Below are 15,382 nucleotides of genomic sequence, written 5' to 3'. Positions count from 1 at the left end.
TGTATTTATTCTAAGGGATTGAGTGTGCGTGCGTGTGTGTGTGTGTGTGCGTGTGTGTGTGTGTGTGTGTGTGTGTGTGTGTGTGTGTGTGTGTGTGTGTGTGTGTGTGTGTGTGTGTGTGTGTGTGTGTGTGTGTGTGTGTGTATGTGTGTGTATGTCTGTGTGTGTGTGTGTCTCTGTGTCTCTGTGTGTGTGTGTGTGTGTGTGTGTGTGTGTGTGTGTGTGTGTGTGTGTGTGTGTGTGTGTGTGTGTGTGTGTGTGTGTCGAGACCAGAGCTTCCTTAAAATGTGAATATGTCAGCATACTCAGCATGTACATGTTTAAGTCCCACTTATAAAACATAGCTTCATCGGAATAGAAGTACTATCTTCGTTCTCAATCAAATATATATATCCAAAGATGTTTGAGCTCAAAATGGCCACCGAGACAGAGGGGGGGGAGTCTTTGTTTACCGTCAACTCTGTCATAATGATTAGAGTGGTGGTGATGAGATGGGATTTGAGGATGCATTAGGCTTTAACTGAAGCTGTGCGCTGCTTTAACTGAAGACAAAAGACTAAACCCCGGTCCTGGAGGACCGGGGTTTTGTTCCCTGTCTCTTGAGATGCTGCGGTCGGTTGCTCAGTGGCTATGATCTTATGTATTTTTGTTCATTTAGATTTCAGGGAGATGTTATTGAGAAGGACCGATCTTTGAGACCATGAGACCCGGCCACCAACTGCTTTGGCATTGTAATCCCTTCTTAATTTATTTCCTATTCACCTACAAATTATAATGAACAATGTATGTATTACGTGACATAATACAATCAACTAGGCAAACTTGAAATATGCAAATGTATACAATCCAGCTCATGAAATGAATGAATACCCATACTGTACTTTTTCACTATAAATTGTACTGTTGTATTTTTCTCTGTAAAGCACATTGAACTGCTTGATGTAAGAAATGGCCTGTACAAATAAAATTGCCTCTCCTTGCCTTGCCATACGCAAATATCTGTAACATTTTAATAACGGATTCCTCGCTCGTTTGGCATATTGTTTTCAAAAGGTTGTTTCAGAGCAGACTCCTGCTCCATAGTTGAAATACTACCAAGTGTCTTCCTTCCTGAGAAACCCCACCAGCCAACCCCAGCACTGTGGGTGTCTGAATTCAGCATCACAGACTCTGAGAGCCTCCCTCGTATCCGCGCGCTGTCACTTTCCTCAGGAGACGGGCTGTTGCCACGGCTACAAAAACGCACCGACCCAGAGCCTGCAAGCTGATGATTATTTTCATCCTAATCGACTGATCGTCTCAATGCATTATTCAGTCTAGGAAATGTCATAGGAAATATTATGGATCGACTGATCCATGGTTCATCGCTTCTTCAACACTATACTCTCTCCTTGATAACTTTTCTAACATCGACATACCAACTTTTGTCTTCGGCATAGCGTCCACAGCGGTACGTGTTTGTTAACTGCACTAATAGTCTCTGAAGATTTCTGAGTCCGCAAACCTGCCACAGAAGCACTTTGTTAGAATCCCCTCAACATCTAAATTGCAACTCAAACACAAGGCTCGGCGCAGAAGGTAACGACATGTCACAGCCGGTGTATGTAACCAATCTTGTGCAATGGTCCTTTTGGGAAATGTAGAACTCCCCTCGCAGCGAAGAATGGGACCAACACAACTCAAATGTTTTTCTAGAATCTCCCACAAGAGCGGTAAATAAATCTTGGGGAAATGTGTACCTATTCATACAGTTGAAGTGCTATAGATTTTGTGTCCAGACTCAATCTTTATAGGATGATGCTGGTCGATTGTCTGAGAATCTGGGATTCATGTTCAAATGAGCACCATGGGGCACTCTGCCCGTCGATAAAGTCCGGCCATGTGTGACTCTCAAGCTAAATATTTCCAAATTGTCAATAAAAACTGTGTAATTGAATCATCTCACATCCAGGATTACAATCTCTCGCTCAGACAGTTATAGCCTTGCAACAGAACAGAATGACCAGAATTACAGCATGTTCAGTTCATTTTTGTAATCCATTAGCTGAAGTGAATTGGTGATTCACAATGCACCCTTACAACCGCTACAGACAGATGTGATCACCGTCGGGATAAAACCGGTTTAGGCTGGTAGCGGTATGAACTATCTTCAGCCAGGAGAGACGGCCTGCATGCTCTCTCTCTCTCTCTCTCTCTCTTGAATAAACTGTAAAAACACATTTGTTAAAAAAAAGGTAAGAACAAAAAACAATAGTACAGCAAGTGTCTGTCTTGCTACGTTTTGCATGGTTTTGACATTGCCATTTTTGGAGTTTTATCACCCAACCAAATCGTTATACAATAAAAAAACGTTCTACTTTCGCTCTCCCTATTTTTAGGTCCATTTTTTATATTCATGTATATTTTTCAATTTCGTACAATTATTACCAATTTATCATATCGTATTCGTACTGAGGACTGGACAAAAATATTAGTTTTTGGGTTGTGATGGCTGAGAAAATATGATAATTATTATTATTAGTATAACATTTTTTGTAGTAGTATAATCATCATCATACATTTTTTTGTAGCAGTAGTGAAAGTCTTCATATAATAGCAGTATAGTAATATTAGGAGTTATTACCAACAGTGCACTAAAAACGAATTCCAGGCTTTGCTGTGACTATGGCATCAACTGGAACTGAAAAGCAATCCAATGAGATACCAGGGATGGACAGGGTCTGCAGGCTGCATCGTTCGTATGTCCATCTCTAAATTGACAAACCACCTCCACCTCCAAACAAAGCCTGGGCCCTCTGTTTTACAAGGCAATGTTTTGGGGAATAACTGTTGGTCAGTCTGAGGGAATGGTGACAGTGTTGCATGAAGCATTAACGGTTTCAATTGGATTTTGCACACTGGGTCCGGACTGATAAGAGACGGTTAATCCGGACACGGCGCCAAAGAAACAGATTTCACTCAACACACAGCCATGATTAAATATGATGCACTGGCACATAAAAAGGAGTAGCGTGTGTGTGTGTGTTATTGTGTCTGTTTCCACTGTATTCATGATTAATGTGTACATATATATACATTATATATATGTAGGAACATATTATTCAGATTATTCAATACAGAATACGTTATTTTATATATATATATATATATATATATATATATATATATATATATATATAAGGATTTATTATAACTGTATATAACCATTAACTGTGATAACTTTCTAACTCATTATGTGTGTGTATGCGTATGAGTTTTCAACAACACCAGGTGCATTGATCGAGTGGAAAACCTGCAACATACACATTTTCCATACCAGTGTGAACGTGTGCGTGTGTGGTTGTGCGTGTGTGTGTGAAGCACACCCGTCCATCATCCTGAACCCCACAGCCCCAGCTGGTGTGAGGGCAATGGGTCCCAAGACTCATTAGGAGGACTTTAGCTATCCATTTCAATCAACTTGACTCCCCACCACACTGACACACACACACTGACACACACACACTGACACACACACACACACACACACACACACACACACACACACACACACACACACACACACCCTAACAGACGCTAACACAGTCAAGCTCTCTACCGCCGCTTGTCAATAATTTGACCTTCAATCTTTCTGTTTCAGGGAGAATGTGAGTGAATGAGTTTGAGTGTGTGAATGTGTGAAAGGGGAGAGAATGTGTGTGTGTGTGTGTGTATCTGTATGTGTGTGGATCCATGTGTATCGGTGTGTGTTTGGGTTTGTGCATGTGCATGGGTGTATACTTGAATGAGTGGATCTGTTTGTGTGTGTGCATGCGTGTATGTGTGTGTGTGTGTGTGTGCAAACATATATCTGTGTGTGTTTGTGTCTGAAGAAGGAAGAAGATGATGAATTGAGGGGGGGGGGGGGGGGGGGGGCTCTCACCTCGTCCATGACATCAGCCAGCTTGCTGAGTGTCTCCTCCGCGAGGCCCTGGAACGTAGGGACACTGGAGAGAGAGAGAGAGAGAGAGAGAGAGAGAGAGAGAGAGAGAGAGAGAGAGAGAGAGAGAGAGAGAGAGAGAGAGAGAGAGAGAGAGAGAGAGAGAGAGAGAGAGAGAGAGAGAGAGAGAGAGAGAGAGAGAGAGAGAGACACACAGAATGAGTGTGAGTATCATTTAGAGATGAGACAGGAATAAAGACAGACTTTGGTAGAGGGGGAGATCGAGGGGAACCCAAAGGAAGGGAGGAAGAGATGGGCGGGGGAGGGAGGGAGGGGGGAGGGTCAAGAAGAAAGGTCAGGAGATAGAAAGGGGGCGGGGGGAGATAAATAGAGAAAATACTGTTTTAGTTGAGTTTGGGAGCCAACTCTACCCCTCTACACAGTAGATGACATAATTAGATATTAATGAGACACACAATCGCGCATACACTGAAAAACACGGCAAATGTATTCTCGGTCACACGCAGGGTAGACGCCCCGATGTGTTGTCAACACACTCATTAGACAATGTAGTAAAATAATAACTAATAGGAAGGTCAGTATTTACTAATAGGACAATAAGTAAACTAAAAGGAAAGGAAATATTAACTAATAAGACAAAAAGTAAACTAAAAGTAAAGTAAGTAACTAATCAGGAAGTTTAAACCCTGCCATGTTTTCTCCTGTGTGCATGGAGCCATCGATTAGCCTCATTAGCTGAAAGCATCGCTGAGCTCTTCTAATGAGCACATCCAGATGGCAGATGCCACAAACTAGCAAAGGGACTGTGACTTTTCTAGACAGACAGAGAAACTCACACACAACACAACGTATTCCAATAGGATGGTGCAGCAGCAATCCTTTGGGGAAATAACCAACTTGGGGGAAGTAGACAAACCAACACAACCCCAAGCCAAATGAAAGCACCAAACACATTATGCAACCCCAGGCTCAAAAGAGTGTTAAAGGATGTCACTCACTTGAGAGGAGAGGGGAGGGGGGGGGGGAGGATTGGCAGGAGAAGAGTGGAGGAAAGGGGAGGAGAGGAGAGAAGATTGGAGAGGAGGGGAGGAGAGGAGAAGCAAGGGGAGGAGAGGAGAAAAGATTGGAGAAGAGAGGAGAAGAGAGGAGATTGGAGGAGAGGTGAGGGGAGGAGAGGAGAGGAGAGTTGAGTGGAGGAGAAGAGAGGAGATTGGGGGAGAGGTAAGGAGAGGGGAGGAGAAGAGAGGGGATGAGAGGAGGGGAAAGGAGATGGGAGGAGTGGGAGGGTTGAGGAGGGGAGAGGGGAGGAGAGTGGAGGAGAGGAGAGTAGAGGGGAGGAGAGGCGAGAAGAGGAAAGGGTACAGAAAGAAGATGGTTGGGAAGAGGAGAGGAGAGGAAGGAAAGCAGACGGGAACAGGACAAGACATGACAGGCTTGGCATGATAGAGAAACAAACCTGAAAGAGAAGTTTCAATTCAATGGTTTTAAAAATGATGATAAGTTTGCCATCAAAGGATGTCACAGGACTATTATTCAACACCGAGCTGGAGTCATCGAGGGGCTCGTTTCAGCAACAACCAGGGAGCCAGCAGGGGGTTCCTGATTAAAGCTCTCTCTGTCAAACCAGAAGAATAGCTCACCACAACACACCACACCATCTCCACTCACAACAGCGGAGTGAACCGCACTAACCCCCTCCCTGTGCCATCTATCCTGGCTACAGTTTAATGACACATTTTGGATGGGTAGAATGGTTTACCTCCTGCGGTTTCACTGCCGATTCTCACAAAGGCGCCGGCAGGAGGTTACTGTTCTGTTAGCTAACCCGACGGGAATAGCCGCCACAGGTGTGTAACGGGTGTTGGTGTGGGTACTGCTGGGTAATGATATGGGTACTAATCCCTGGTAGCACCCCTCCAGACAGGGCTTTAAATGTAGCCCTGACGTGGGTAGCAGTGATGAATAGACAATGGAAAGGAGGTTTGTTTTAGTGCCGTGGCTGTTTTAGAGCTACGCAGTGGTACATGTAGTGTACATGGGCTGCATTTTAATTAATTGTCAAACAATTTCAAAAAAACATTGTTTAGTACTCTTGAAATAATGTGAATGATTCTCTTCTTTATTAATCACTTATAACCTAAGCTTCAGTTTTTTAGCATTAAGCATCTGTGGATACCTATTGTTATCTTTTTTTGTCTTTACTTTCACTCTCTTGTACATCTGCTGTTGCGGCAACAAATTAACCCCTCTGGGATCAATAAAGTTATCTGATTTAAAATGATCTATTTGGTAATACACTAAATCTACCGAATGAATGAGACTTGTTTTCTACCTGGTTGCCATGGTTGCAGTGAAGGACCTAATGGCCCTGCATCAGAGACCAGTCACTGTTATTAGTGGTAAAAAGTACTTGTTAGTGGTGTGTCGATCACAGTCCTGATGTGAAATGATAGATTTACATGGTCTGAGGTTTTGAGATAGCGCTCCCCTCGTCAGTCGAAATGTGTCTTATCATGCAGAGCTGCTGCAAACGTGAGATTATTTTTGTCAAATGTCGGCTGGACGACCGCCGTGGTCACGCCACGAGTTTTGAATTGGATTATTCCTTCAATTCAAATGTGAATAACAAAAGATACTATTGTGGACTATGATAAAAAAGCCAACTATTCAGGGCAATGTAATGAGTGTCGTGATTGGATGAGTTTGTTCTTCATGTCAGGGATTGTTATCTGTCCCTTTTTGTTTACTTAATTGTATTTTCATGCAGTTTCTGAACACCGAAAGATAAAAACGAATCTGTTTTCTGTTATCTGTTAACAAAAGGTGAGACACTTAGGTTTCGAACCATCATGATCGCATGTCCAATCTGTTAGCTTCAACCAACTCTGTTTCTCAAGGAATGTAATAAACGCCACCCACATTAAAAACAGATTGTGCAACAAACACTAAGTACTATTTTACTTCACAGATGATACAATATAATAAAATACAATAGATGAGCCTAAACTAACGAATTAATTTGAAACACTAAATGAATGCTATCCACGATAACCTTCCGGGAGCTTTTTGATCTAGATTAAAAAATATGCATGAAACAAAGAATGCCTCGGACAAGCGAAATGACTGCTTTCTGCTTTCCCTGCAGTAGTCAAACAAAACAATGACTCAATAAATTCCCCTGATTAACCAAGCGGCCCGAACTGAAAACAAAGTTTCTAAAGGATGTCCTGTCCGTCTTCGGCAGAGGACTTGTTTCTTCCTCCAGAAGAGCTATTCTTCTTTAAATAGCAAAGTTTATTCAAAAGGACTCCAGGGTCATACACTTGTTGATAGGTGAAATCCCCAAATGGGCAACCAAAAAACAATTATCTTACTCGTTAGTTTTGTCAGACTAGTTTTGCCCTGCGCACCAGACTATTAACTAAGAGACTTCGTGCCCTGACAGCACAGGAACTCCACAGAGGATATCGGAAATCTCTTCACATTCAAAAGGCCAAATCAATTATTTACGAAATGCATTTCAGAAAGAAGGCTGGGGAACAGTGAGGCAATGCAAATACACCTGTAGAAACTATGGCGGCACGATTATCATATGAACATTCATCATTATCAAGCCGCTCAGATGGTTGGTGGATATCGCATGATGAAGCTCTCCACGGAGTTTAAAGTCATATTTTATGCAACATTGAGGAAATCAAATCAAACATTTGATTGCTTGGCTTTACCCATGCAGCAATGACGTAAACTCAATGTGCATACACCCCAATTACAGAAGCAGGGCCGCATCAGTAACAGAGCACTGTCTCCACCCTATTACAGGGAAACACTGAAGAGGACAAGGAATCATTTCACGCTAACTCACAGATAGAGAGACAGGTAGCAAGGCATCAGAATGGCTGTCAAGCAAGGACACAGGAAGAGAGACAAGCAGAAAGAGACAGGCCAACAAACACACAGACAAAAGAGAGCTATGTAAGAGCCAGACCGACAGACCAACCCAACAGCCCAGCATGCAGACAGAAAAGACAGACAGAGCAACAGCCAGCCAGACAGGCAGACCAACAGCCAGCCAGACAAACAGACAGACAGGCGGGCAGGAAGATCGCCAGATAGCCAAATAGCCAGCCAGACAGACAGCCAGACAGACAGAAAGGAAGATAACCAGATAGACAGACAGACAGGCAGGAAGATAGAAAGAAAGACGAACAGACAGACAGACAGATGTATACAAAGAACGCAACATTGAGGAGCGGACTCACCTCTTGAGGAAGTCCATGTATTCAGCATGCTTAATTAATCCAGTCCTCATCATTATGGTCTGGAAACACTGTCTGTCGATGGCCCACAGCTTCACATGGGTTAGTGCTAAGAAATAACACATCCATTGATCATTATCACATGTTGAAAGACACTCTTTATTCATTGGCCACTACATTGTTTGCATTGATTATAAAAAATAATCAAACTGAAGAATAGAATTACACACATGGAATGAAGTTAAACAGTGGGAAATGAAAATGAGTCATGCATAGGCTTATTCCACCACCCTATTTCCCTCTACATTAAAACCAACGTCATAGACTCACTTTGATGGGACTTTGATTGAGTGATGGAATGTGTACGTACGGAATGATGCAGTGAGTAATCAGACAAACATATTTGCACACACATTCAACAGCAACACGTTCAATTATTCAAAATGAGATGAAACACCCTGCGTTAGCTGAAGGACTTGTTAGCGCGCTTAGGAAACGTAATTGCCGGCGGGCAAAGCAACCTGCGTCACCTATGTTATCATTTTCAAATATGCCTTTCCTAATTGAAGGTGTATAATTATGCTTCCCATCATTCTCTAATACAATCATGGTGTGGTAGGTTTTGCCGACAGCGAGATAAAGCGGAAGGCTAACTCATCAGTGGCCTCCATTACGCGTGTAGCTTTTGGGTCGGGCCATGCTAGCCTTAAGCCAAAAGCTACATATCCGTAAAGCTGCAAAAACATGAATCTGTTGTAAGGCATTGGTGCACCATGAAGGAAGTCCGATTCTTTAAGAAAAACATTGGCAGGGTGACATTTTAATGTCTTCTTTAAGATTCTCACTTTGCACACTGAGTTACAGATGTCTGAGAGACTTTCACCCATTTCCGATGGCTGCAACATCATCCAATTCAACGGGATACGATTTCCCCGGTGCATTTACATGAAGCATACTTCAGCATACTCTCTGATTATTTTCTATTTTAAGCATAGTCTCTCTCTCTCTTTCCAACAGGAAGGCCCGCAAGGTTGACTCTGCCAAATAGACCCAACAGGTGGACACAGCTGCTGCTGGCTTATTAAGGATGAGAGAGAGAGGTTGAGAGAGAGGTTGAGCGAGCAAGACACAGAGAGAGAGACAGAGAGACAGAGAGACAGAGACACAGAGAGAGAGAGAGAGAGAGAGAGAGAGAAACACAGAGACCATATTTGCATCTGTGTGATCAGAATCACCAGCTATGCGGGATGATCAGAAACACTGTTCATGAAGTCAGGACCACCTTTCATGTTCATCCACCTCTATTTAAATATGGAGCCAAATTATAGAAGTTAGGCTACAGTTTCTAAATATCATCTCAGCCTTATCTGAAGAGCATGTACAAAAGCTCAATGATGTGGCGACGTGTGTATGTGTGTGTGTGTGTTTGTTTGTTTTATTATCTACAGGTTTAAGGAGCATGTATCTGAGCATGGGTGTGCATGCATGTACGCATGTGTGTATGTGTGGGTGTGTGTCTGCGACTGGGCGTGCAATGCCGTGCATGTGTGTATGTGTGAATAGTACAGGCTCAGTGCTCTCAGGCCTTTTGAATAACATCCAGGTCTCTACCTCTGGATAAGAATCACCCCAAGCTGTGTCAGTAATGACAGTGAGAATGCTCTGATCATAGATGTGTCTGTAGCCCTAATGTGTAAAGGAAGGCTTGTAAGGATCACCTCCAGAATACTATCAGCCAATCGAATTAGAGATGCACACAGGCACACACATACACACACACACACACACACACGCACACACACACACACACACGCACACACGCACACACACACACACACACACACACACACACACGCACACACGCACACAACACACACACACACACACAGCTATATGCTGGTTATATCACAACTAAATCTAGCAGTGATAACTGATGAAAAATCAATGAACCACTGATTATCTAGAGCATGTTCCCAGAAAAGAGGCTTGATGAAGGGTCCTTCAAAATAAAAAACCACTGTAAAAAACAGCACACACTAACCATCACGTGAAGGACATGTTCCTCAGGCTCTAATGTCCACTGAACTCCACGACAACAATGAGGCCCGCGAAGCGGTTTGGTTCAGGGCAGCGGACAGTCTAGGCAGTGTTTTTGTAAAACAACCGCACAACCGTGCTTTCATACCGTTTCTAATTAAATATATGTATATTTTTATATCTTTATCTATAAACTATAAGACACGTACATGTGATACCATAACTAGCTGAATAGTGCTATGTGCAATGTCACCAGTAGTATGGAAACATCAATTCCTAGATTTAATTGGTGTGCTCTTACATTGTATGTCTCTTGTAAAGAATCCAGATCAGTTTGAATGTTTAACAGAATTATAATTTTGTTGTCCCCAAAAAAAACCCCAAAACAATTAGGATAGGAATGTAATAATGTTTACACACACACACACACACACACACACACACACACACACACACACACACACACACACACACACACACACACACACACACACACACACACACACACACACACGCACACATACATCCACACTACTACCACCCACAAAAAGTCTTACATTATTGTGTATGATCTTGCTTTGTAGCAATCACAAACGATTAATACCTCGGTGTTTTCCCAAGTAAACACCAGCTCAATTCGCCCACGGTACCTCTCCACACGGGGGTCCTACGATAATAACAGCCCTGGTTGCAATTTGTTGCTCTAATTATTTTTTCCCATCAAGGAACTTCAGTACATTTCGACATTTGCTAGGCACTGACATTTCCCCCGCTTCTCTACAGAGAGCTATCGGTGAAGTGAAAGACTCCATCACTTTAATAAAGTACTCTCAGGCCAGCAGCTGAACCCAGAGCGGGATGCCCAATGATTATACAATTAGATAATGAGCATTTGGGGAATCTCTGTAAAATGGTGAGCTCTTTGTAAGAAATCGTTCTTTTCATAATTTAAGCATATGGCAGATGATACTACTCCAAATCCCACAGGCAAAAGAGTGGTAAATTAACCGTGATAGGATTATGGATGAAATAAATGTAGCGTGAATCTGCTTATCAAACAAAAGGGCTGCTTTTAATGTGTCTTCGTCTTTCTTTTGTCACTTGAGGCTGGCCATCAAAAACTCTGGCGTATTGTCTTTTTTTGTCTCACAGAAAAGCCTGTCAAATGGTCGCCAGAAGACAATGTGTGCGTGTGTTTTCACCTTCCTAAAAGCCATCTCGCTTTTGGGTATATATACTCCATCCTATGTGTGTGTGTGTGTGTGTGTGTGTGTGTGTGTGTGTGTGTGTGTGTGTGTGTGTGTGTGTGTGTGTGTGTGTGTGTGTGTGTGTGTGTGCGTGTGTGTGTGTTTGTGTGTGCGCTCCAATCCCCGAAAGCTATGTATATGTGACCTCCCTCATATGTGGCATGTGCGCGTGTCTGCTGCCCTCCCCTACAGCCATCAAGCCTCTGTTTATGCAACTTCCCTCCCGTGTGTGTGTGTGTGTGTGTGTGTGTGTGTGTGTGTGTGTGTGTGTGTGTGTGTGTGTGTGTGTGTGTGTGTGTGTGTGTACCCATATGGGCATGCATGAGCTCGCGCTAGTACACTTGCCTCCTGTAAAAAGCAAGGCTGTGTGAAGCGCGACTCTTTGGACTTCAAACGTAATCAAGCACACGGCTGACACCCTGCTGTCAAGGCCGGCAGCCTTAAACAGCAGATAAAACCACATTGCCTCTGTACTGGTACGTCTACGAGGATGCTTAGATGCGGGCGACGCCCATCAGCATCAAGTCAACGTAATCTCATGTGCGCTCCACGGGGGGGGACGCTGCTTTGTACATCAGAAATCAATCATTGTACAAGGTGAATGATAGTCTATGATAGCGTTTCGCCTGTGATTGTTTGCCAACATACTTAAGGAGTTGACGGAACGCTACTGAGGCCGGTGAGGCAGAGATGAAATGCCTGAGCCTGGACATCGGTCGACCCCCTTGGTCAGAGTGTGTGCATGTGTGAGCACAAACACCGCAACATGAAGTGGCAAGAGAGTGAAAGTGAGAGTTAAAAAGAGAGAGAGAGAGAGAGAGAGAGAGAGAGAGAGAGAGAGAGAGAGAGAGAGAGAGAGAGAGAGAGAGAGAGAGAGAGAGAGAGAGAGAGAGAGAGAGAGAGATTCCTATTGAGAGCTGAAGGTAGATATCATTCTCCCTTCTGCCATGGGGAAGAAGGGTCCTGCTCTCTCTATTTCTTACTACTAAACTCGTCTCTACTGTTTCTATCATTTTGTGAATACTTATCTTTACGGGGAAATGTGACTGGTCAGCTGGTTTATACAAAGATAACTTTTCTCTCTTTTCCTCCTTGTTGTTGGTATTTTATCTCCCACGACAACCTTGGTCAGTGAAGAGAGTTATTGTTCTCCAGAATTCATTTTAACCTTTTTTTCGTTTTTCACTTTTACCAATTTATTTCCCAAAACCCTTTCCAAAATAGATTTCAAAACAGTTTTATGCTCCACAACACCAGGAGGAAACGTCCTTCCCTCTCCGAGAAGGCAAGGCAGGTTTTGTTCCAGGCTATTGTCAGCTCACGTCTAGGTTCACTCACTCCTGGCTGGTTGTGCCAATGTGCCTTCGTACCTCTGCGGATCACCCAGAATGCAACAGCACCTGGGCACCCTGCGCTGGCCACCGATGCACGCTTCAGGCCCTTCCTACATCCAGGACACGGTCAAACCATGGCACGCACTGGCCCATCCACCACACTCTATGACTGCCAAGCGGCTTGCTACTCCTGCTCTATGACGCTGCCCCACCAGCCTCCGTATCAAATCCTGATTGTTTGCAGTCCTGGCTCCGCACTGGAGGAGGGAGCGCCACACTGGCATCAGGACGGCAGAGCCCCGACACGTCTTCCACCGTTCAGACCGCTGCCAGGCTGTGTAGAAACGTACTCGACCTCTTGTCTCCAAAGTGAAGCGCTTGCAGCCGTTTGATGAATTCGATGTGTTTGCATGATTCTTGCACGTTTTCGGGGCTTTTATCCTTCAGGTTGAATGCACTTATTGTAAGTAGGGTGGGAAAAAAGCGTCAGCTGAATCAGTTTAATGTGATGTGAGTGAATCAAAGAAATTTAAATGAACGTGTTTGGTTCGTGTAAATTGGGATCAAAGGCGAGAATTTCTGTGTGTGGGCATGCGTGTACATGTGTTTGTGTGCGTGTGCGTGTGTGTGTTTTTGTGACATCATGAAGGGCAATCATTTCAGCTCAGACTGTTTAAGCCTCATTTGTTCTCTCTCAATCTCTATGTCTGTCGAACTCCACGCTCCCCGTCTGCCTCATTCATGTGTCGGTTGAACCCCCCCTTTGACAACACGATTTACTCACGGTTCCCCATCCTGAGCCTGGGGGGGACACAAACCCACCGGCAGTGATCGGGTCACACTCCACCAGATGAGCCTCATTATATTCCACCTGTATTGGGAACACACGGCTAAAAGTGGAAGTGAACCCCTTGTTTCGGCTATGGAACTGTGAAAAACCTAATAGTGATGTTAAGCTACCTTCATTGTGTATGAGCGTTATATTGAGCCATGTTGTGAAGGTAATGTGCAACACACCGTGGCGTTAACTATAAGTCTCCGAGAAGCCTAATCCTCTACCTCTCCATCAACAGCTGCCCAGGCAGAGCTCCACACATCCACACACACCTCACCGTCCCTTTTGTCGTGAAGCCGTAGTGCATCGCAAAAGAGCGCCACAGGTGATCAGAGCCATTACAGAGCAGCCCATTAACAAACTGGTTGGAGGAGACTGGCGAAATCATAGGATTTTATGTGTTTTTTCTCTCAATCACAGCCTTATTTTACCATCAGTGACAAAATTGACTAAATGACTGTGATGAAGATCATATAAGACATGTTTTTTTTGGGTTCAGTATCCCTTTGTGTGTTTATTTGGTGTGTGTGTATACTATGTATAGCATGGAACATTTCCTCTTCCCCGTTAGCACAATACTCATTGGGGTTGCTCACCCAAAGTTTTATTTCCTCTGAGTGAGAGATACAGTTGTTGCCGAGCGACAGTGCCTGATATTGTTGCCAAGCAATTCTATTGCCGTAGCAAGGAAACCATGGCATCTCCTGACACTGTCTATGTTCTGTACTGTTGTACTCTGTTGTGCTCTGTTCCATTGCTTCATGAATAGTACTATGAATAGTTTGGTGTGGTATACTGTAGTATGGCATCGTGTGGAATGGAAGGGTCTGGTCCGATTTGTTTTGGTTTAAGTCGAAGGTGACACAGTATACCACCAGGTGTGAGTGTGATTATCCGTTACAAGCCGTTTTGAAAATCGGCCTCTTCTATCATCACAAGTGGGTGGGTCCATCTAAATTTGTTATGGATAGACCAGCCTTCCACTGTAGCATACGTTGCTCATCTATCCTTCATACATCGAGGTGGACACGCCCACCCGTGACGTCAGAAGGCTGCAACATCTTGTAATAGCTAATCAAACTCACAGCCGGTGGTACAATATGTCACCTTTAAGACTGGCCTTGTTTCCAAGAATCAAGCTCTGCGTTGCTTCCGGCCACCACAGGAGTGTGGCTTGGTGCTCATGACTTCAATGAATACTACTCATTGATTTACTACAACACCGTACATGGTCATCTGAAACTGGCGTATGGCTCTGTCCTTAACGACAGCAGTCAGGGCCTGCGGAGGCTTCTTATAACCAAACAGAACCTGGTAGAGTAGGGAGAACACCGCGGTCAGTCAGTGTGATTCTACATCCATGAACACACAACCGTTCACATCTTAGCAGGAAGCTGCCGTTGGTTGAATAAAAAATCGATGCACTCTTTCATAGGACAAATGCTTGATGCAAAGCTCCCTAGCGCCACCACATCGTCTGTCCTGCGTTGTTCAATAGACGATGAATTAAAGCTGTTAAATCCTACGCTATAACACTGATATCTCGCCGACTGTGACCGGTTTAATCTTTCCGTATCCAGGTGCTTGTTATACTACTATTACATCGACCCATGATGGCTCCTATTGCACTCCCAACCCCTCCCCGTGGCATTCCCAGAACGGAGTCAGTAAGCCGAGCACGAACGTGCCGCCTGGGCTAATGAGTATCTTCTTTAAACCAAAGTGGTGGCCTG

The 15,382-nt window shown here is 44.0% G+C and overlaps 1 protein-coding gene across 2 annotated transcripts in view; it reads right to left on the bottom strand.

The window, feature by feature from the left end:
- Positions 1-15,382, bottom strand: part of prkg1b (protein kinase cGMP-dependent 1b) — a 103,611-nt gene that overhangs the window by 28,356 nt on the left and 59,873 nt on the right. For both annotated transcript variants that reach the window (XM_030340251.1, XM_030340250.1), the window contains exons 4-5: positions 8,200-8,305; positions 3,923-3,986 (exon numbers count right to left, since the gene is read on the bottom strand). In XM_030340251.1, the coding sequence (XP_030196111.1) occupies positions 3,923-3,986; positions 8,200-8,305 (170 nt within the window). The remainder of the gene's footprint in view (positions 1-3,922; positions 3,987-8,199; positions 8,306-15,382) is intronic.

This window comes from Gadus morhua, chromosome 18 (genome assembly GCF_902167405.1).
Source record: "Gadus morhua chromosome 18, gadMor3.0, whole genome shotgun sequence".
NCBI lineage: Eukaryota > Metazoa > Chordata > Actinopteri > Gadiformes > Gadidae > Gadus > Gadus morhua.
This window is presented reverse-complemented; position numbering and strand designations above follow the sequence as displayed.